Source organism: Elgaria multicarinata, chromosome 2, assembly GCF_023053635.1.
Source record: "Elgaria multicarinata webbii isolate HBS135686 ecotype San Diego chromosome 2, rElgMul1.1.pri, whole genome shotgun sequence".
Classification (NCBI taxonomy): Eukaryota; Metazoa; Chordata; class Lepidosauria; order Squamata; family Anguidae; genus Elgaria; species Elgaria multicarinata.
The window spans coordinates 113,661,478-113,685,666 of record NC_086172.1 but is presented as its reverse complement, the minus strand read 5'-3'; the positions used below and the strand labels follow the sequence as shown (position 1 = coordinate 113,685,666).

Below are 24,189 nucleotides of genomic sequence, written 5' to 3'. Positions count from 1 at the left end.
AAATTTCAATCGGGTAGTCTTCTATCTCCACTGTACTTTAGAGGAGTTAGTACTACTGCTTAGGGAGAGGTACATTTCAAGATACGCAATGCTACACAGAAGAGAAAACTATACAAGAATGGCAACTAAGCATGCAACCGAGCCGAACTATGAGTACATGCTTTCCTTCTTTACCTCTGTCTCCACTTCCCTCTACTTCCTCTGTCTCCCCTGTGTCAAGTTCTAGATTGTAAGACCCTTGGAGCAGGGATCCTGCCCTTTCATACTATATTAGGTACCATGCACACCTGATTGTGCAGCGTTGAAACCAGAGATGCCCTCTTGGGAGTGGAAGGTCTCCTTCTTGCTTGAGACCTGAGAGCTAAAATACAAAGGTATGCTTTCCATTCACACGAGGCATGACACAATCTGTGACACAGCATCTGACAATGTCTTCTGCTAGCTCCTGCCCAACAGCATCCTTGGCAGAATTTCTTCTGCTAGCACAACTCTGGATCCAATTCAATACACTCATGAACAACCTTCCAAGCCATTCTAAAGACTTTTGTCAGTGAGACAATACTTGTGTAAATAAGATGGTTTCCTATAACTTTTTAATTTTAATCTGCCCTGGATCTACGTAGCAAGCCATGGGAGTGTTTCAGAGCGTGCAGCAGTAGTTCTAAAGGCTGCCACATCCTTGCATGCTTGTGTGAAATAGTCTAGGACAGGTCACTGCTAAGCACATGTACTTGAGTTGCTTATCTATCTCCTGCAAAATCTTTATCCTGTGCCACTTTTCTCTGAACTTCTATTAGCTTTTCTTAATGAAGAATATCATTTTCAAAACGTAAATTTAAACAGCCTTAGGAAAGTGGGATGACAATGTCCTTTAGCTTCATGATCTGCTTCAAAAAATTGTTTTGGTTTCAATTGCAATAGGGATTACAGTTCTCAGGCTCTGTGTCTTTCTGCTATTTTTAAGCCAACCAAACAGAAAGATCCTTCAAAGAGCACAAGTATAGAATCTCCATAAGGAAACAAAATGCTAAAGACTGGATGCATATAATCCGTAGTGTAGAAACTGGAATTTACTGCTCTCACAATCCTCTTATAAAAGCGCTAAATCTGCACTTTACTGATGCATGGCAATGTGAGCGATAGTCCACAGCAAAAACTTGAAATCCATTGCTCAACAGAATAGAAAACAGGTTAGAGACCGAGGCCTAGTTGTCACAACACAAGTAAAAGACATTTATTCCCAACAGCAAAGGAATTACATTGCACTTACTTTCTTAGCATACCTAAACTTTACTACTACTACATACCTTTGGACATAATACTAACCTATGGAATGGATTTCTGAATTCTGGGTTTGTTAAACACAAACAACCAGGAAAGAGAACTCATGGTTGTTGTTGCATTGTGAACTCTGCGTTGTTTAAACCATGGGTGGTTATAATACGTGTGAATCCAGAACTGGGCATCATTCATGGGTTCTTTGGCAGGCTACAGGAGCAGTGGGCAGGAGTGATAGAAAATATCAGCTTCTCTAGAAGCCAGTGCTACAGTGACACAAAGGAAGAAGGATCATGTGAACTCAAAAGCAACTTCTCGACTGATTCACACATTTAGTTTGCATGTATTTGCAAACGCTTGTCAGTGTATTTCACTTGATAAGGAAAATGGAGGCAATTGGGAAGCAAGAAGCATCACACTGCCGTAACAATACATTTAAGATGAAATTACATGGAGATGTTTAACATTTTTCAACAACTGAAAGTTCTTTTCAGTCCAAAGAGTGTTTCTTGTTCAGTTATCAATACAAAAGCTATAGACAAAATCTTCTCTCTCTTTCTCTCTCTCTCTCTCTCTCTCTCTCTCTCTCTCTCTCTTTCTCTCAAACCTAAGAATTATGATTTAGGGTGCATTGTGCAAAACCCTTTCTAGCCCTGTTTGTTCAAGCATAGCCTGAAGTAAATTTCACTGTCCCTAAATCTTCTTCCAACCACTCTCTCTCTGATGGAGATCTGTTCCCCAAGTTTCAGGAGGCACAAGGGCAAGACAAACACAAAGGCTACTGAGAGATGACATATGTGAATAAATAAAAAGGTCAAAGATGTGAGTGCTTCCAAGGAAATGTCAACAAGGAAGAAAGCAAATGTATAAGAAAGCTCACTGTAAATCTTGCTCCTTTTGTTAGCTAACAAAAATGGTGGGCTGTTCTTCTGTCCTTTAAATGCTTTTAAGAAAACCACATTCCAGCTTCCTCTAGCAGGGGTGTGTGCACCCAAAGCATATTGAGATGTCTACCTTGTTTATAATTATCAAAGATAACTTATCCTTACAAGTAAAACTAATATTATTGTGGTCTTTTTTCTTTACCACAGAGGAGGAGGAGGAAGAAAAAAGTTGCTGGAAAATCCATGTGATATGATGGTAATTTTGACTTAATGTCTCAAAATGTTTTTTCCTCACTTGGATAGTGTTCTTCATACCCACCTCCCACCCCAAAGTACTGGTACAGGCAGGCATGTTATTATTCAGTCACATTTAGCAATTGTGGTAAAAGTATGTCTTGCACACAGAGTTCCTTCAAAGCCCAAAGGGGTTTTGATGCTTTTTTAATTAGAACTGAGATGCCACAGTCTTAGTGCTGCTCCATTACATGGGGTAAATGGCATCTTTTATACTGGGTTCCTGCCAAATATAACCAGGCATCTGAACGTCCAGCTGGGACTTTACCACCTTTATTGACCTCAGTGGCAACTGTTCTGCCAGCCACAATCTGCAGGCTGTATTACTGATGATAAAAAAGGCAAAAAAAGAACCCAGTGTGTCTGAAATAATTGAGAAGGTCAAGAAACACAGCACAACATGGAGAGCATCTTAGAGGAATGAGGGTATGAAATAAAAACAAGAGACAAGTAGGCAGTGGGAGAGAAAAGGAAACACTTCAACACTGAATTGCCCAGCAATATAATCTTTAAGGATCATAGAATCATCATAGAATCATAAAATAGTGGAGTTGGAAGGGGCCTATAAGGCCATCGAGTCCAACCCCCTGCTCAATGCAGGAAACCACCCTAAAGCATCCCTGACAGATGGTTGTCCAGCTGTGACAACCATCTGTCACAGCTGGAGGGCAATCTGTGACAAAATATAAATGGAAGCGTGTGTTCTTTAAATCACCACTATGAACAGTATGCACTTCTTAAACTTTATATATAAAAAAAACTCTTATAAAATATGTTCAAGGCTGAGGAATTGCCATCCTGAACTCCACCTGTTGCCATCTGCCCTATTCTGATCTTAGCGTTTAAAATAGACCAGATAACAAAGCAAAGGGCGTTTGAAACATAATGGTGTATTTTAAAACAGGATTGCCACTTGGTCTGCATAACCTTCAGGATTCCACAGAAGTGCTAGAATTTATACTCTACACAGGACATTTTCAGATTTTAAAATGTCAGCTTGTTCCTGAATAGTTCAGCCACTAACAAAGCCAAATGCGGATGCTTATAAGCAGTAAGCAACAGGAATGGTGGTTCTGAATATGGGCCTTCATCTTAATTTGTTTACAAAATAAGGGGCAATGTTCCTCTATGAGCAAGTAGACAGATACTTACTGCAGTTTTCTTCATCGCTGCCATCAGGACAATCCTCGAAACCATTGCATCGGAAGCGACCAATGATACAGTGAATTCCACTTGCACAGGGGAAGAAGGTGGAGCCACATTTAGATTTGGCCTTTGCTGTAGAAGGAGGAAATGAAAGATTGGATCATGAAAGAGCTCTATATCAGAAGTATTCACAAAGCTCTGACTTTTCTCCACTAGGATGCTTAGCTAAAAGGCTTAATAATGTATCTCCAAGGTAGAGTATTTTTGTGTGAATAGCAATTACTTTGTGCTGCTATGGTCTAAGGATGAATTCAATAAATGGCATTCATTCAGTCACCCACTTCCACTTGCTTGGCTGATGACACACACTTCTAAAATAGCTAACATTACATCATAAAGCTAGGACACTACAATGTTGCTGCTCTATTCATTTCAAGATTTACAACATTTCCAAACGAGGATTCCCAAACACTAGTGCATGAATTGGTTCTAAGCAGGCTTCAACATTCTGATCGCCACACTCGCCATGGCAAGTCTGACACTGTCCACTGGCAAATGTGATGAGCAACCAGCCTTCCTCCTAGTTGTGAGGCTGTATAGGAGGGCAGAGATCCTCAGGGCAGCTGCCTTTGGAGACAGTTCAGAAACTTCAGTTGGTGCAGAATGCTGCCACCCAATTAGTATTGGGTGCAAAGTAAGTCAATCACGTAATGCCTATAGTGTGCCAGCTGCCCTGGTTACTGGTGCGTTTCTGAGCCCAATTTAAAGCACTGGTTTTGACCTTTAAAGCCTTAAACAGTTTGGGACCAAGTTATTTGAAGGACCACCTTCACCCATATCAGCCTGCCTTCACTTTAGATCAGAAAGAGAGGCCCTTCTCATCTGCCCATCCATGAAAGCAGTGAGGTGGGTGACCTCATGTTAGACAGCCTTCTCTGTGGTGGACTCACACCTCTGGAACAAGTTGCCATTGGAGGTCCGCCATTTTCCATCATTGCAGTCTTTTAAGAAGGCCTTGAAAACATTATTTTTACCATAGTCTTCTCTTGATAGGGCTGCTGTTGCTGTTTTTATTGTTGGTTTTATTCCCATTTTACTGTGTTCATGTTTTTATCACTTTTAATATTTTAACTGTTTTTATATATTTTATTGCTGTAAGCCACCTTGGGGGTGAGGGCTTCTGCCCTGAAATGTGGCCAAGAAATATTTTAAATAAAATAAATAAGCCAGAGTTGGAAGGAAAGTGGAGGGCTGTTCGGCAACTGCATAGCCAAAGTGGCCAGAAAGCCTTGGCCATCAGCCTCCAAGCTGCAATCTCCAACCCACCCACCTGCTGTCCTCCTGTTGTAGAGCAGGAAGGCAGGTGGGTGGGCATTGGACAGTCCTGCCTAAAGTGCTCAGGGCACCACCACAATGCTGTATCACCAGGCCACTATTCCTGGCCACTCTTCCCATGGTGATGAAGAGGGATGATGGGGGGTGGAGAGTGGAGGAAGGTGTTGGATCTGTGTGAGTGTGAAACTCTTTTGTACATTTCCATCTCAGCTGCAGTTCCCTATTAATATGGAAGAGGCAAGGTGCCTCACTTAATTGCATGTTTTTCATTTGAAAATGAAAAAGAGTAAGAAGAGAGTGCAAGCCTGTGCATTTTAATCAGAAATAAATCCCACTGTGATCAATAGGGCTTACTCTTGTGTAAGGGCATTTTTCATTTGAAAATTGTGTGTGGGGGGGAGAGTTCTGAGCAAGATTTCACTTGAATATATGTGAAGATGAGTGAGATATCAAAAGTAAAGTACTGGACAGTGCCATTTACAAGTAGCTTGGCAATAGACTCAGAAGGGAGAAGATGAGCAGGGCAGTGGAAGACAACAACTTGTGAGTTTTCGAGTAATTAGTAAGAGTAATTCTGTTCTGAGCATACCTGCAGCAAACATGAATAAGTATGGGTTGCAAAAATCTCAAATGTAAGAAACGTATTCTAGTTCTATATTCAGCCATAGGTCCACAGTGGGCAGAACTCTTAACAAGCATTTTCTGCATTTTTAACCAGAAACAAGATGAGTGCATTTTCAAAATTAAAGAAACAATTTTTATTTATTTATTTATTTATTACACTTCTATACTGCCCAACAGCCGAAGCTCTCTGGGCGGTTCACAAAAATTAAAACCACAATAAAACACCCAACAGGTTAAAACACAATTATGAAATACAGTATAAAAAGCGCAACCAGGACAAAAGCTATTACTTTCAGAATGTTTAGGATTATTTTTCCCCCACACTGGTGAAATCAAAGGACGTGTGCATGATCTGTCGTTTCACTGCTGTATTGATAAAAAAGAAATCGTGAGAGATTTCAAATCCTATCTGAAAAAGTATAATTCCAATCTCAAATATGGAAAATTGGACTTCAGCTTGAGATTAGTTGCCAGTAAATATACACCAAATTACTCCAAAGGTGCAGATGAAATGCCATGCAAAAGTTTTGCATTTACATGAACTTCGTTTGCTTTTTCAAGTTGAGAAGATTGCATTCTTTCCTTCACTTCTCTTCTGCTAGTAACTACCTTACATCCCTCCACTTGCAGGGAGGGTGGATATGGGAACAAAGGGTGGTAATGATGGGATTGGAGACTTATACAGATTTATATATTTTTTTACTTAAAATGTTTTTAAAAATGAAATTATTGGCCCAGTTCAGAAGACACCTTAAACCATGGCTTTAACCATGGTGGTTAAAGCCATGGTTTAAGCTGTCTTCTGAATGGGCCCACTGTGACCATTCTATAGTATTTCAAGGAATTGGTATTAGAATCTCTGATCTGTAGTTATTCAGAGGAAAACTCTGTATCCAAACAGAGCCTTCCCAGTGTATGGTTCATCATGGAATGCAGCAAGTAATTACAACTGGATCTGTCCCCAAACAATCATTTTGCCACTGGGTCTGACTGGTGGATCTCAAGGCTCTGGCAAGAAAAATAAGAAATAAACAGATCCACGTAAGCCAAATGTCTGCAGCTAGATAATGCAGAAGCCCCTGCAGAAGAATAACATTTAGAAAAACATCAAGAACTAGGTGCACTTGAGAGACTCTTACATCACAGACCAATCACAACTACATTGTTTCTTGAACAAAGTACCCTAAATGAAACATCACTAACAAGACATCCTCCTTAAAAAAAAAAAAAAAAGGTATTCTTTGAAAGACGAAGAGATAGCATTTGTTCACTTTTTATTATTCTATAGCCTTTCAAGGTCATCACAAATTTTCCTCAGGCCCCCTAATCAAGATCTATTCTGTACAGGTTCTGGCCTCTAGCAGATTTTTTTTGTAGCCTAAAGTCACATGTAGAAATTAATGCAGAAGTATATATTTAGATACCTTGTGTATGATTGATTAATTCAATTCAGAAATGGCTAAAACAAACCTGTGATATTACAATAATAACTATGCATAGGGCAGCTGTTAGTGAATTGACAGATGGGCTTAATTCTCTACCACTAACAGTTTTTTTCCTTGGATCAGATGAAAAGAAACTCATTCCTCTGGTGTAGATGTATATTTCTGTATCTAATACTATATAAGGTGCCAGAAGGCACACAACTACTCCGAACACCAATAAAAAGTGATAATTATCAAATAGCCATTTATTTACAATTTTAAAGATATGTAAAACAAACTGATGTGTCTCCAGGTAGTTAACAATCACAATGTTGGAATTATAATAACCAATAATATATACCATACATGAAAGAGTACAATTATTATATAGTCCAACAATATTATAGACTTATATAACACTTAGCACCTGAGATAATCCCATCAGAATAATATATGTACACAAATAGGGTTTCTTCTCATTTTCTATTCTTTTCAGCGTTGTCAATGCATTGAATGACAGGAATTTGCAATTAAACTTCCCGTTTTCACTGGGTAGAGAAATTGGGGGGAATTCACCAAATTTCTCCAGAGGGAGGAGAAACTCTCCAGCAATTCCTCACAGGTAGGCATCACCATTGGCAAGGCTTGTAGAACAGTGTCTTTCTTCTTCTTTTCCCCTAAGCCCACCCACTGCAAGTGGCAAGAGCATCAACTGCACTGGCAGCCTGGCTCCCACTCTGCATCTTCCACAATGCCCCATATACCTAGCATCACTCCAGGGTATTGAGGGGAAGGAATAAAGCTGCCTGCCCCCAAAAATAATGGTGAAGAAAATATGGAGCAAATTCTGAAAAGTGTCCTTTTATTTCTAGGGGGTAAGAAAAGAAAAATCTCAGGACCTAATCACTGTGAGGTGCCAAGGCTACTATCTATATTTTTCTTTCTATTACTCATCTCACCATTGCTCTACAGTCTCCCAGGCTGCTTGCAATTCCCAATCTGAAAAGGCCCTATGGGAGGAAAAAAATTCCATGATGTCTTACCCTGGGTGGGAAGTGCAGGAAGCCAAGGAGGCTGCAGAATGTCAGAAAGGCAACTATACAATGAAAGACAAGACAACCAGTCACGCTCCTCAGCCATTGCATAAATAAGATAACCACAAGAACCATGAACCAAACCCATGAGAATTTCTCTGAAATTTCTTCTCCTTTGAATTTTTTTTCTATCAATTTGAATGAGAATGGTCAGAATTTTCATGGGATACATTTTTGGCACTAATTTCTACCCTATCATTTAGGGTAGAAACCTCTCAAGGTGGATTATGAGATTAAGAAAAGTAAAGATAATTTTGAACCTGATGATATTGGATTCCTGCATAATTCATAGCACAGAATAAAAGAGTTGGGAGGAACCATTTAGGCCACTGAATCCACTAAAGAAAGACCTTCTCAAGCAATTGTGTCCAGTGGCAAAATCATATATAGTACATAAGCCTCCAAAGCAACCATCTAAACAGCAGTGGATTTATAAAATTTGGGAGCCTATGATTATGCAAAAATTTATTCAGCAAGTGCAGCAAGCAAAGAATCCCAATATAAAAAATATTATGATACAATGGTTTCAGTTCATTATGCCTATGCTTTTCTGATTATGATATAAATGGGGGTGCAGAACCTCTGGCTCGGGGGGGGGCACCCCAGTCCGGCCCGCACAACTACTTGGAGTAACATAAAGCTGCAATCTGTAAACAATGGACATGCATGTGTAAATCCCCACTCTACAAAGGTCACTAAAGGAGAAATGGAGGCAAGGTCAAGATGGGAAAAAATATGTGGTGGCTAATGTATTGATTCATTTATTATTATATTTATATACCATCATTTTTCCTATTGCAAGGAACCTAAGGAAGCTCACATGATCCCCCTCCTCTCCATTTTACCCTAACAACCCTATGAAGTTGGTTAGGCTGAGTCAGTGACTGGCCTGAAGTCACCAAGTAAGCTTCATGGCTGAGTTGAGACTAGAACCCAGATCTCCTGAGTCCCAGTCCAACACTCTAACCCTCCTTTCTGGTTAAGAAGCCAGAAAATCCATTTGGCAACAATGTGGACAAAGATCATTTTCCGAGCTAAAGTGACTGCCGCTGAACTGAAGGCTTCTCCAGTATCCACTGACAGGTAATAATGTATAAAGGATTTTTATTAAGCAGCAGCTACAGTAACTCTTAAATTGATTTAGTATCTTTCAAAAACAAAGCAATACAATTCCTTTATGGCACAGACCCTTTGCAGATGCATTAGTTCTTTGCTGCGATTGTAGAGCAGAAAATGAGACATATCAACTAAACGTCACTTGCACACCAACTACCATATTTTTCAGTGCAGGATCCAAGGACAACTCAGAAATAGGAGGCCATCATTCTGAAGAAAAGAGGAAATAAATTATCTGCAAGTTACTGCTACGACATACCAATTCCAGTAGTACAAAATTCTTATTCAGAAATACTTTTAAATACTACAACCTCTTCCAAATTTTAAATCAAACGGGACTATGAATATGAACATGTGGTTACATTGAACTTCACTACTTTATTCAGTAGCCTTGCAGTAGGAAAGAAGACCATATATTGTGTTGAGTGAACTAACTTGGTTTTTTTTAAACCTGCAGACTTTGAATCCTAGTGCCTCCAGGATTCTTTTAAATAAATCAGGATTCTTAGAGCAGATTGACTATTTCACTGCAGACTTTCTGAGGCCACATCCATACATTATCCCAATTTTTAATAGGTTCGTTTTTCATGTATAAGGAGCTCTGACGTGGGGGAGCATTCAAACATGAAGCCTTTCCTACAAGGTCTAGTCCTCTTTAGCATCAGTCCTCCATTCCACCTTCAACCCATGCCCTTCCTAAAGCAACAAAGGCCATGTGCAAAGCAATGCAGAGCAGGGATAGTATACTTTTAAGTACAGACTACTATAAATCTAAGTAACAATGAATACTATTCTATTGTTTGCTGCAGAAAATGGCATTTCTCCAGGTATTGCCTCTTGTAGGATAAATCTCTCATATAGGACAAGATTTTATAAAGGTGAGCATTAGAATATGACTAACTGCAGATTCATGATCCTAATATAACCAATATAAACAAGTGTCACTGGTCCTTTTCGGTCAAGATGTTCTAAGCCCCACAACCAATAAGCACCAACATGGCACCACTTGATGGTGTGCAGCCATAAATAAAGGTCCCTGGGATTCAAACATGCACAATGACCCCCTCCAGATGTTTTGGATTACAAAACTCTCATTTCCCCTGACCATTAGCTCTGCTGGTTGGGGCTAATGGGTGTTGCAGTCCAAAACATTCTGGAGGGACCCAGCTGGGAGAGGCTGCCCTAAGCATTCAGGTGCCTGAAACAAGACAGGCCATTCTTCCTGTGACTCCTAAAGAGCAACATCAATGGCAACCACACAGGCCATGTCTCCACCAGTAACACAACCCCACTGAGTCATCAGAGCAGATAGCGACAGGAGAAGTGGAGTAAGGGAAGAGGGCAGGAGCAGAGGTAAGCAGTAAAGGAGTGCGTCTCCATCGTGGCGCACAATGGGCCATTTAGTGAAGGGGCACAGCTGGCTCCCGCAAAAGAGAGAGAAAAAGACATATGGAAATCCATCAATAGAAGCAGCAGTTCCTGGGGGGATGGACAGAGCAGCAATACTTGAATCCTTGCCTTCCCACCCCCTTGTGGATATTAAAAGCATCATCATAAACAAAGCACAATAGTTTCCAGAGTTCTTTTCCTCTTTAAGATAAAAATGACCACACTATTTTAAATGCCATCTACAACCTTTTTCACTCGCAGCTTATTTTATGAGCCTTTGTGTAACTCCTCCTCCACCTGGGGGTGGGGGGTGGGAGAAACTTTCTCCATAAGTAGTAGTTTACTATAACAGAGTAGATCTTCCAAAACGGAAAACCAAACATTACACCATTGCCTTGGTTAACAGTGGAATATATTATTATGTTGTGGGGCATATAAAAAAAGTTTTCCTTTTTTCTAAAGAGTCATTAGTTTTATTTTATTTATCCTAGCAACAAACTTTTTTTAAAAAGTGTACTGCAAGGTGGGAGACATGACATACAGTTCACACAGACAATTATAGATTGTTCTTATGCTTGGATAAACTGAGGCGCCTCTGTCTGCAGGGGGAAAAAAGCCTCCAAAGCAGGATGGATAAGTACAAGACCTCATTTTTGCTATTAGGGACAGGTAAAGTCCCAGATACTTATAAATCAAATTTTGAACTATTTCCCCATAACTATGCTATCTGTTATAGGACTTCTCCAAAAGATTTGTTATGCAACCAATCACCAATGGAAATAACATCCTATATATTAACATTAGCAGAAAATTGCTTCACAAGAACAAAACAAGTACAAAACAAAACAAGTACAAAACAAAACAAGAAGAGGTTGCATCATGAGCACCGATCTCAGTCAGATGATAACAATGATGATGAATTTGACTGATTACAACCTTGGTCCCCTTTTACACAGCAGCAACCATTTGGTGAACAGGTTCGTTATCCTGTGAAGAGAACTGTAATGCTTCACTGTCACAGACTCAATCTTAACCTCTTCTCTTCCAGGCTTCCCCGTGCTGAATTCCATCAGCTCTGCATTCCCCTGATGAGAAAGAATTCCCATGAAATCAGCACCAAGTGACTTAATTTATCTGGTGCCTTGGACGGCTTTGGAGGATCGACTAGCTTAAATGCACCCTGTAACATGAAACACCAGCACAACTGCTGTGAGAAGGGAAGCACACCATTTCCCTCCTATTTTCATTTATTGAGGGATCATCCAAAGAACGTCAAAAACCCAAAGTAGTGAGTGGCAAAAGTAGCAGCAGTAGTGGGCTTTAAAAACCAACAACTCACACACAGAGGCTAAAGGGGAAATAATATTTTAGCCGGCTACCATCCTAAACCAAACCACAGAAGAGTGACTCGGCCACGAGAGCTCGCTAAAGAGCTAGGATGAAGGTGGAGTCAAGGAAGGAGCCTTTGGACCTCATAGAGATGCAACCTGCACCTTGTCTATGTTGCCCGTATTTCATAGCTCAAAATAGTTTCTGGCAGATGCTCACGCAATCTTAACATAAAACAAAAATTTGAATCTTCTCCAGAAGATATTTCCACAACATCTCTTGTTCCATTGTTTAATTATGCTCTTCCTTTCCACAAATAAAGTATTTTGAATCCATGTACAACCATGTGGCAGGAAAGCAGTAACATAAAATGAACTGATGATAGCATAATAAGTTCCAAACTGGGTATGATGTGGAATCGTGTGTATCTTTCCCATGACTTTTTGAGAAAAACCGAAGGCAGTCTCACAAGGCACTGAGTTGGAACAAAGCAACAGATACTTAACACTTTCCCCTCCATATCTCCCCCCATGTATCATGCATCTTTTCCCTGATAGGTAAGAGAACCAACAGGGGAAGAGCAATTTTAAGTGGAATTTCTTCCACTCAAAATTAAAATTTAATATTTAAGATGTTTTTTAGAACGTTTTAAGGTGTTTTAAGAATGTATATTATGTTTTAATTCAGTTTTATGTATTTTATATTTACTGTTGTTCTCTGCCTCGATCAAAATTGAGCCAGTGTGATGCAGTGGCTAAGGACTTGGACTGGGAGTCGGGAGATCCAGGTTCTAGTCCCCACTCAGCCATGGAAACCCACTGGGTGACTTTGGGCCAGTCACAGACTCTCAGCCCAACCCACCTCACAGGGTTGTTGTTGTGAGGTAACATGGAGAGGAGGAGAATTATGTACGCCGCCTTGGGTTCTTTGGAGGAAAAAAGGCAGGATATAAATGTAATAAATAAATAAATAAATAAATAAATAAGGAGAGACGGGTAAGAAATAAAATGATGATAATGTTTCCTAACAATGAAAGTTCTCTGGGCCATTTAATGCCCCTTTCCTGCTGCTTTTTTTGTTTCCAGAACACCCCCTGCCCTGCTGTTTGTTTGTTTGCTTTCTAAATATACCAGGAAAAAGACATAGGTATTTTTCTGCATGGAGAAAAAGCAGCTGTGTCACGATATTGAGTAGAAAAAACTTTACAGGAAATGTCTAAGCATCACCTTCACCTTTGTCATTCTTCTGTTCAAATTCACAGCCTCCTGAGGCTTCTTTTGGATAAAACAAAAACAAAAAAAAACTCAGTAGAACGATGCAAACGATTGCGTGTCATGTCTAGTTTAGCCCTAAGCTTCACATCTGCTTCAATCTACTCAACTCTGCTAAAAACAGACTTCTATTAAGTCTGGAAAATTCCATCTTGACAGCACGTGCAACATAAGCAAGAGCTAGGAAGTTCTCGTTATGCCAGCTGAAAACACATCCATTCTGGGCAATGGTGTCAGCATTTCACACTGCATCTGGCCTCGTTCACATGAAGACATCACAGCTGAAGTAGGGCTGAAGAGAGACGCTGCTTATTTCTTCAGGTTCCCTTTCGAATGTGGGAATTTCTTCCCACTACTTCCAGTTATCAGTGTTATTTTCAAGGGTGTTCTACTTGAACCCAACTTTTTGTCATTTTGTTTCATTTCCCAGAAAACTTGCAGCCAGAATCAGAAGCCACTTAGATCTGTGGCACAGAAGGCTCAAGCAGATGGCATGAGCACATCTAACACCCACTCCAAGACTGCTGCAGATTAACCAACACCAACCCTAAGAAGATCACAGTTGCTGGTATACGTCCTTAACCTTTACAGTAGGGATGGCCAACAGCCCTACCACCACCATTTGGGGGGGGGGTCTTTAAAAATTGATGCCTGTATTGGCTACGGAGTGCCTAACTAGCCAAATTTAGTTTGTTTGCAAATTAATAGCACCCTATGGGCACTCCATATCTTCTATAGAGGCCTAAAGGGTTACATTTAGCTTGGAAACGAGCCAAATTTAACCACTATAGTGCTACAGAGCAGTTTGTGATTGGATTTTGGCAGCAAACTGACTATTTTGGCTTTTCCCCCCATGGACTACAGCCTGCGCTAAAGTAGTTGCATAGTCCTGCTGTGCAGTTATATCATCAGAGAGGCACCAGAAACAGGCTTTCGAAATTAGAGGCAAAAGGGTCTAAAGTAAAGTGGAGTTCCTTTGTTGGTTTCTCACACACCCCTACTCTCCCAGTAAGAAAGGGTGGGGAAAATGTGTGAAGATGACCTCTAGCTACGTGAGATGCCCAGCAGCCACCTTACTAGCATCTTTCCTACTCTAAATGGAAGAAGGCAAGTAGAAGAAAGTGTGTGACTTCTCCCCAGCTAGTGGAAGGATCACACTTTGACCTTGGTATTGAATCCTCTCTGGGAAAGCTACAGTGTGGTGTAGTAGCTAAAGTGTTGTACTGGGAGTTGGGAGATCCAGGTTCTAGTCCCCACTCAGCTATGGAAACCCACTGGGTGACTTTGGGCCAGTCACAGACTCTCAGTCCAACCCACCTCACAGGATTGTTGTTGTGAGGTTATGCCACCTTGGGTTCCTTGCAGGAAAAAAGGCAGGATATAAATGTAATAAATAAATAATAAATAAGATGTTGTAAAGTGGAGGCTCCCTATTTTCTGATCTAATTAAAGGGTAAAGGACATCATACACTACATATGAACTGGGCTAAACCTAGGACAGCAGCACAGTATGATGTGGGAGGCAAAATTACTTCTTACTTTTGAAACCACATTTCATACCTCTCACAAGATAAATGATGGACTAAAGATGGAAATGAAATGAAAATCTGATAGTTTCCACATTGACAGAGATGTTGCTGTATCAAAAGAGCCTGCACAATACACAGGAGTAGTTAAGTAAGGACGGAATATATCAGAGTGAGGCAAGAGCATGTAAGTAAGATACTGTAAGTTTGAGAAGTTTAGGTCTTCATGTTTTTTAAAGAACACTGCGTTAAGATGCAGGAAGACAAATTCTGCACTAGCTCCACTATACTGACTTATTCATATAACTCATTTATATGTAGTGGAAAATGCAATCTGCTTTCAGGAGATTGCAGTGGTACTTATGCGAGTTACTGCACAGTCCAACGCTTGTCAGGTAGCAGTGGGAAACACTGTTCATGGGTTCTGTTCATCTTGCTGTCAAGTCATTCAAATGTACCTCAGTGCCACTTATCTAAAAATAGGGGGTATATTTATGTATCTCAGAGGGATGTCATTGTTTTAAATTGATGGTATTTATAAAATACTTCCAGTGGCTTGTACCACAGTCTATGCAAGTACTATTTGACGGGAATAACTTGTTACTTTGCACAGTAACTTCCAACTTCACAAGAAATAATAGAATCTTATTGTTCCAGCATGTTATAGTCAAAAGTATGTACATCTTGATCGTAATGAACAGAGAGAGAGAGTGGTGTTGCAATTAGTATGTTGGACTAGGATGCTTGGGTTATTATGGCACAAAACTAGGTCTGTCTTTCCTTATTTGAACCTAAGACTCCTAGTCCACCTGGTGCCCTCAAGACGTTTTTGACTTCCATCAATCCAAGCTAGTATGGCCAATAGTCAAGAATACTTGTAATTATAGTCCAAAATATTGGGCCAGGTTGCAGAAGGCTGGACTAATAGTAGGAGTCCCAGGTTCAAATCCCCATGAAGATCACTGGGTGACTTGGGTCAGTCACTACTTCTCAGCTTACCCTAGCTTGTTGTGAGATTTGGGGAAGAAACATGGACACCATGCTGAACTCCTTGGTCTTGTGATTAGTTCAACAGATTTCCAAACATGTCAAAACTATGGACACTTTCTTTGCTGTCTGAATTTTTCTAAAGGTTTTCTGAGAAGAAGCAAGTGATAAGAGTCAGCATTCACAAGTCAGGTCACCACAAAAAGATGATGATAAATTGAATGGTGGCTTTACCACTGCATTGTTACATAAAAATGATTATTGCACCTAGAAATCCAGACAGTTTCTCATAAAGGCCCCTTTCTAGGATATTCAGCTCTGCACCATGCCACAAGATGGTCTCAACATGCAAGAAAATCCCTCAAAAGTTCTCCAATCATTTACCTACAGTTCTTCTACTGGTACTCTTCAATTGACCATATGGTAAAACTGTCTTCAGAAATGGAAATGGAAGAAGGAAAAAGAAAGGGTTGAAAGAAAGCTGATCCTTCATTTTTGAAAATATAAAATCCAGCTATTAATTCAAAATTTCCATCCTGGGTGAACTAGACAGATTCCTTGGGTGGTGGAAAACAGAAGTAGAGATTAACTGGACAGTCTTTATATTAACAAAGCTGGAGAAAAAAATAGATGCTGCACTAGGTAAAAAAGATTCAACAGAAGCCAAATTGGTTGTTTTACCTAATAGTTGGAGTAATTCATCATATGACTCTAAGCCCTCTATAAAAGTTTCCATGCATTTTTGACAGATTTGTTCTCCTTTAAGGAAACATTCTTCAAAACCAAACACAATTATACTCAGTTTCATAATATTTGAAAGGCAGCTTGATCGCAGACATCTGCAGGAACATCTATGGTCTTATTGCAACCAGCTCACTATTCTTGCTGTTTTCTAAAGGCAGATTTGGTGCTTAGTATCTACTAGAGCTGTTTATTTCTTTAGTAATGCTAGGTATTACTTCTCTTCCGCATTCACAAGGATAATCTTTTGACCAAATCATAGATGTGTTTCAGATTACCTCAATACCATTAAACCAGGCTACAAAATAGAACAGAAAGGAAATATGAATAGAAATCTCAAAAACTAGATACCATATATATTATCTAGGAACAGGATTACCATGCTTTCATTACTGCCCTACCCCCAAACTTCTCATGAAGTTGAAACATGAGAAGCTTACCAACATAAGCAAATTTCCCTTTGGTTGGAGTGTTTGCTTTTTATATGTTGTGCTTTTATACAATCCTTAAAATTCACTGGATACCTTAAAAAGGTCTTGTTAGAGAAGAAAGACTCTTGTTGCCTTGATGTGTCAAATGCTGGTCACAACACTTGTTCTCATCAGTTTATTCTTTCCACAGGAAGCATTTCTAAATCTTGGCCCTCCAATATGAAATCCATGCATGGCTCCAGTTTCTAATAAACCATCCCATTAAGAGACAACAGAGCATTCCCTATCTGGGAGCTCATCTACACCAAGCAGGATATTCCACTATGAATAGAGGAAGAAAGCCACGGTTGTGGTTGTGACGGACGAACCATCCGTGTCACAGATGGGGCAAACTCATCAAAGGAAGCAGATAAAGTAGAATTGAAAGAGGACAGAAGGGACAGAAATAACAGAAGAAAGAGAAGAAGACAAGGATTGAGAAAGAGCGTCGTAATTTATAGATTGCAGATCTCCGCAAGATTGAAGAACAGGAGGTAAGAGAGGAGGATTATGAGTGAGAGCAAAAGAAACGAAATGAGGTGTTTTTTAATTCCATGAGGTGGAATTTGTTTATTAAATTCCATGTTCTTTCACATCTCATTTAATATCTTTAAAAAGGCACATATATTGAGGCTTTCACATAATATAAAATATATTTCAAATTAACTGATGAATTATAGAACAATCCTACCAGTGGGTAGGCAGAGGATCTGAAAGCAGAGCAACTGCCTTATCCAAAGCCCTGCTGGGCTCATGCTGGCAGAGCCAAAGGAATCTTTGTTTACATTTCCCTTTTTGTTTTGTTTTTTTCTTTGATGATTTCCTTCCCTTTGGAAGCAAGGGGAAGAAAATTATGTATGTCAGATCCAGGGCTGGCAAACATCTCTGCCTGCGTAAGGGGCATGTCTTGGGACCAGGAGAGCTTTGGATAGGGATGTATTGATTTTGTAAATTCCATTCTGTCTGCATTTCACGGATTGTCAGGAGCCTTTCATTCCATTGTCCAATCATTGATGGAATCAGGTTTTTTTTCCAATTCCCCAAATTTGTGCAAATTCGCACTTGCAAAAATGCACAAATCCCCCCACGTGCATGTTTTTATGGACAGGGGATTGAACTCGATGACCTTATGGGCCCCTTTCAACTCTACCATTCTATGATTCTACACTTTAGCCTATGGAGAAATCCACATTTATGGCTGGTGTGAAAAATTTATGAAAAATCCAAAAAGTAAAAAAAAAGAAAAGAAAAAAAAGGAGAGAAGTTCTTTATCGTGTCTTAGCAAATTGCCATTATACACAAACACAAAAATGGTCTGTGGAATATGTGCAAGCCAGGAAAAGCTGGTCCGCTGTGGAATCCACAGATCAGATTCATAGAGATCCAAACTCATTTGAATTAGTTGCGGATTTCTCCAACATCACTAGTTGCGTAGTGTCACTTGATCTGCCCACAACACACTTCCCAATCTGCCCTGTTTCCTCTATTGACATTAAAGAGACAAACGCCTCAGATGCTTTTGTGGGGGGAGGCATCTGAAGCGGACACCTCTCTCTGTAAGAGTGGACATCTGTCTCTGCTGTTGGAGAAAGAGATCCTATTTATCTCTATGGCTCTTGGGATACCCCTTCCAGACACCATAGGATTGCAGTTTTAATCCGTTAAACCACAGGTGAGCAACCAACTAAAATTATTTAGTCACTTGTTGAAATTTCATGCCTCTTTTCACTAAACATACCTTTTAAAACAGTTACACCAATAATTCAGAATATGGAGACAAAACTGGTAGTAGTTTAGTTCAAAGTTTTAATAGCATATCAAAAGTGTCACTTAATGCTTAAGATTGAAAGCATTCTTTGCAGAGTAAACTTTTCATTTTTGCTACACATTGAAAACTATTCATCTTCTGACAATGTCACATATATATAATTAGTATAATTTTCTATATGTTCTATTCTATTGAATTTGCGAGGCAGCAAAACCTGTTGTGAATGTATACAATACTAACGAGAGCTGTAAATGCTCTTGCATGGTTGGTGTTTTTTCACATCAAAAGGTGGATAAAACATTATACCACAAACCCAAGAGACACTTGAAGGTAGTAAAAGGAGCATTTTCAACAAGGATTTGCTCAACCCAGCTCTTTCATTATCACTGCAGGAATAACTAGAGAGAAAATGTAGTTTATGCGTGTGCAATTTTCTACACCATGGAGTTCTGTCCATACTTTTGGAACTAGGAATATTTGTACAATATTTTGAGTATAAAAAAATGTCTGACTGCTAGGCTTAGAGACATGAAAGTATGTAGCTTTACTGAAGATAAAAGAAATACATGGAAATCTGCCCTAGTGGTGCATTTGACAATGAGTTGTGAAGACCCCAACTTTGTGGTAGAGGACTTGCTTTGCAAGTAATAAGGTCCTATGAAACCCATTAAAGGTAACAGTGCCGAGAAACACCCCTACCCAAGACCCAAATGAACCACTGTCAGTAAAAATAGAAAACCAGCCTTCAACATACCTTGCCAACAGATCAGGGGTAAGAAAATCTTTAATCGTAGCGAGAATGCTCAGAGAAGGTTGCAATGCAGCAGCTGAATTAGGCCACCAAAAAAATATGGAGCGGATTTTTGAGAGCAAGTCCATTCTCTAGATCTGAATGGTGTTGGCAAGGGTCTCATACCATTTCCTCTGTTTTTCTCTTTCTGAAAATACTGCAGATTTGGGAGGAGGGGGAAGGCACTGACCACACCATTTTCAACCTTTCTCCTGTGCTGCTCAGTATTGTCTTTTAGTTTCTTTCCCATTCCACATGCAAAGCTGATTCGCCTCATCTTTTGCTTTCCTCTTCCAATACTATCCTCCTACTGGAACTCAGCAGCAGCAGCTGTTATAGCACCACTGCAGCCCCAACATCCGCCTCTAAACCTGAGAATATATGCCTTCCAAATACATCCCATTTAAGAAACTCCTACCAATTTGTTTCAATTCGACTGATACACCAGCTGCGCCCCTTCCTAGAGTCGGAAGACCTAAAGATGGCAGTGCACGTGCTGGTAACTTCAAGGCTCAACTTCTGCAATGTGCTCTACATAGGGCTACCTTTGTGCCTAGTCCGGAAACTTCAACTAGTTCAAAACATGGCAGCCAGGTTGGTCACCGGTACACTTAGGGGTGACCACATCACACCAGTCTTAACATCTCTTCACTGGCTGCCAATTAGTTTCCGGGCAAAGTATAAAGTGTTAGTTATCACCTTTAAAGCCCTACATGGTTTGGGTCCAGGCTACCTGCGGGATCGCCTTCTCCCGTACAATCCGCCCCACACACTCAGATCCTCTGGGAAGAACTTACTCCAGCCAACAAAAACAAGGCTGACAACTATTATCCAGAGGACCTTTTCTTGTGCCGCTCCCAGTTTGTGGAATGGCTTGCCGGGAGAGATTCATCCATCTCTCCCGGCTCCTCCTTCTCACTGCTATTCCTCTTTTGCAGCTCATTTGGTGAGACTTTTCACTCCATTACGGTTGTGAGTTGCAGTTATCTATCCTCCTCCTGGTCCATCATCAAAATTTATCTCTGACTTTGACTCTTGGTTAACCTTTTTTTCTTTCTGATAATTCTCCTACCCTCATCCTGGGTGATTTTAACATCCACGTCAATGATACTAATGACCCAATAGCTTTATGATTTCTTTCTTCATCTTCTTCCTTTGGTCTTAAGCTCTGGTCTGACCTTCCCACACATTCTCTTGGGCACTGTTTGGATCTCGTCTTTTCTAAGAATTGTTCTATTTCTGAATTTTCTGCTGTTGAGTTTCCATTGTCGGATCATCATTTCGTTTCTTTTGCTCTCACTCATAATCCTCCTCTCTTACCTCCTGTTCTTCAATCTTGCGGAGATCTGCAATCTATAAATTACGACGCTCTTTCTCAATCCTTGTCTTCTTCTCTTTCTTCTGTTATTTCTGTCCCTTCTGTGGACTTAGCCGTGTCCTCTTTCAATTCTACTTTATCTGCTTCCTTTGATGAGTTTGCCCCATCTGTGACACGGATGGTTCGTCCGTCAAAACCACAACCGTGGCTTTCTTCCTCTATTCGCTATCTCTGCTCCTGTTCCTGGGCAACGGAACGCCTTTGGCATAAATCCAGGGATTGGGCAGATTTTGTTCATTATAAATTTCTTCTCTCATCCTTTTCTGCTGCTATCTCATTGGCTAAACAACAGTATTTTTCTCTCCTTATTCAGTCTCAAGCCAAGCGCCCTCGGCAGCTTTTTATATCATTTGACGCCCTTCTGAAACCCAGCCCACCCTCCATTCCTCTCTCCTTGTCTGCTCAGGATTTTGCTACTTTCTTCAACAACAACATCCAAACAATTTGCTCTGAGCTCGCTATTACTTTCTCTCCCCCAACATTCACTACTCAACTTCCAGTTCCCCCTGTAATTTTCTCTGCATTTCCTCTGATTGCTACCGATGAACTTACTAGTATAATGCATTCTTTGAAGCCCTTCACCTGCCCTCTTGATCCTATCCCTTCTCGCGTCTTTATCAATCTTTCGTCTATCATTCTTCCCTCCCTACTCCACATTATTAACACTTCTTTGTCTTCTGGCACATGTCCTTCTGCCTTTAAGCATGCTCCAGTCTCCCCCATTCTAAAAAAATCCTCTCTCAATATGTTTTCTCTTGCCAATTATCGCCCTTTTTCTCTGCTGCCATTCGTGTCAAAAGTCTTGGAACAAGTGTTTTATTCCCGGTGTCTTCATTTTCTTTCTAGTTCCTCGGCCTTGGATCCTTTTCAGTCTGGCTTCCGTCCTCTGCATTCTACTGAGACAGCTCTTACTAAGATTACCAATGATCTTCTTATTGCCAAATCTAAAGGCCTGTTTTCAGTTCTTATTCTTTTGGATCTTACTGCGGCCTTTGATATGGTTGATCATGACCTCCTATTGGCTATCCTATGTGACCTTGGATTCCGCGAATCTGTCTACGACTGGTTTGCCTCCTATCTCGCAGGTCGCTCATTTAGTGTATGTGCTAATGGCCACTCATCTTCTTCTTTTCCCCTTCAAGTTGGGGTGCCACAGGGCTCAGTACCTGGCCCTTTGTTGTTCTCTTTACACATGTTATTGTTAGGTAATCTTATTCATTCTCATGGCCTCCAATATCACCTGTATGCAGACGATACACAATCGTATCTCTCTTCTCCCGAACTTTCTTCTGACGTTCAGGCTAGGATCTCAGGCTGTTTGTCTGCTATCTCAGCCTGGATGCTTCAGCGTCACTTAAAACTAAACATGGCGAAAACAGTTTTGCTTGTCTTCCCTCCCAAACCGTCCCCTCGCTCTTCATTCTTTGTTACTGTTAATAATGTCACACTTTATCCGGTGGAAGAAGCTCGTAGTCTTGGCTTCATTTTTGATTCTTCACTTTCTTTCTCCTCACATATCGAGGCTGTAGCCAAGTCCTGCCATTTTATCTTATATAACATTGCTAGGATCCATCCATTCTTATCTGAATCTTTTGCTAAGACCCTTGTCCATGCATTGGTTATCTCCCGTTTGGAGTTTTGTAATCTTCTTTTGACTGGTCTTCCTTATGCTCATCTCTCCTCTTTGGTCTCTCATCACCATTCTGCAGCCGAGATTATTTTCTTGGCTCGTCGTTTTGACCATGTTTCTCCTTTGATGAAATCTCTTCATTGGCTTCCGATCCCATATAGAATTCAGTATAAGCTTCTTTTGCTGACATTCAAAGCGTGTCATGGTCTTGCACCTTCTTATCTTTCTTCTCTCATTTCACTTTACCATCCCCCTCGTACCCTCCGTTCTTCAAATGTTATGTTGCTCTCCCGCCCAAGAGTTTCTATCTCTCTTGCCCAACTTTGCCCATTCTCTCCGGCTGCCCCATTTGTTTGGAATGCTCTTCCAGAGCAACTATGTACCACGAGTTCCATTGTAGATTTTAAAACGCATTTGAAAACTCATTTGTTTTCAATAGCTTTTTAGCTTGATTTACTGTTCTTATTACTATGATTTTTCTCTTATTTCTGCTTTGTGAACCCCTTTCCCCCCTTCATATGTTTTAATGTGATTTTAGATTGTAAGCCTCTAGGCAGGGTATCACTGTTTTATTTGTATATTTTGTACAGCACCAAGTACATCGTTAGTGCTATATAAATAAATAAATAATAACTTAACAGTCTTCCAGGATTTAAGAAAGCCATAAAGACTGATCTCTTCTGGCAGGCCTACCCAGTTGAATTTTAAAATTCCTTCTTTAATGGTGTGCTGTTTTTAATGATGCGCTGGTTTTAAACATTTGAATTAGTTGTATGTATTTTATGGTGTTTTTATTTGTGTTGTACCCCGCCTCGATCCAAAGGGAGAGGGGGAACAAATAAATATTATTATTATTATTATTATTATTATTATTATTATTATTGCAGGTAGATTATTTGAAAAGCAGGAAGATTTGCTCTTTAATGGCAGAATACTATGCATGTTTAGACAGAAAAAAAGTCCTACAAATCCTACCATGCTCCATAGGGATCCTGGGAGTTGTAGGACTTTTTTCTGTCTATATGTGCATATGACTACACTTTAAGTTGATTGGCTGACTGGATGGGAGAAAGCAGAAGGCAATTTCAAATCTTCCTTTTACTTCCTTCCATTGATTAGTGCCTTCTTCTTTCTTTCTCTTCCTTTCCATCTCTACCTCTGCATTCTGAGAACCACTTTCAACTGGATTCTCTCTCACACTTCTTCTTTCCACAGGGAAAGAAGAAAAAAAGACAATTAAATCCCTTTGTTTTGTCCTCTGGAGGCTGAACAAGAAAACAACCTCCCCCCCAAAAAAAAGACTTTGTGAAGGGGACTGCTGCAAGACAGGAAGAAAAATCTGGAGCAGATTTCTTTGGAAGCCAAGGAAAGACTGTGTTTCCTAGCTTTTTAAACCCTAGTCTTGAAAACAGCTGCTTGCTGTGCTGTGGGCTTTCCCCTTACACACAAGAAGAACACAAGAGGTGTCTCCTCTTTCATCTACCTTAGCATTAAGGAAACATGTCTATTCCATAAAACATAGGAAGTCATTGCACAGAGCAAAACACTAAACAGCCCACAAACCAATGTTGGTTTTCTCTCATTAAGGCACATAGGCAACTGTTTCTGCCTGTAAGGCTTTAAAAAACGTGTTGTGAAGTTGAGGGAGATTTATTGCTAGCTTCCTGTAGTGTGGTGGAGAAGGGTGTGTACTTCTCTTACTTCTTTATTGCTGA

The 24,189-nt window shown here is 40.2% G+C and overlaps 1 protein-coding gene across 2 annotated transcripts in view; it reads right to left on the bottom strand.

Annotated features, from left to right (window-relative positions):
* The window catches only part of LDLRAD3 (low density lipoprotein receptor class A domain containing 3), a 184,656-nt gene that overhangs the window by 81,809 nt on the left and 78,658 nt on the right, over positions 1-24,189 (bottom strand). For both annotated transcript variants that reach the window (XM_063117424.1, XM_063117425.1), the window contains exon 3: positions 3,609-3,734. In XM_063117424.1, the coding sequence (XP_062973494.1) occupies positions 3,609-3,734 (126 nt within the window). The remainder of the gene's footprint in view (positions 1-3,608; positions 3,735-24,189) is intronic.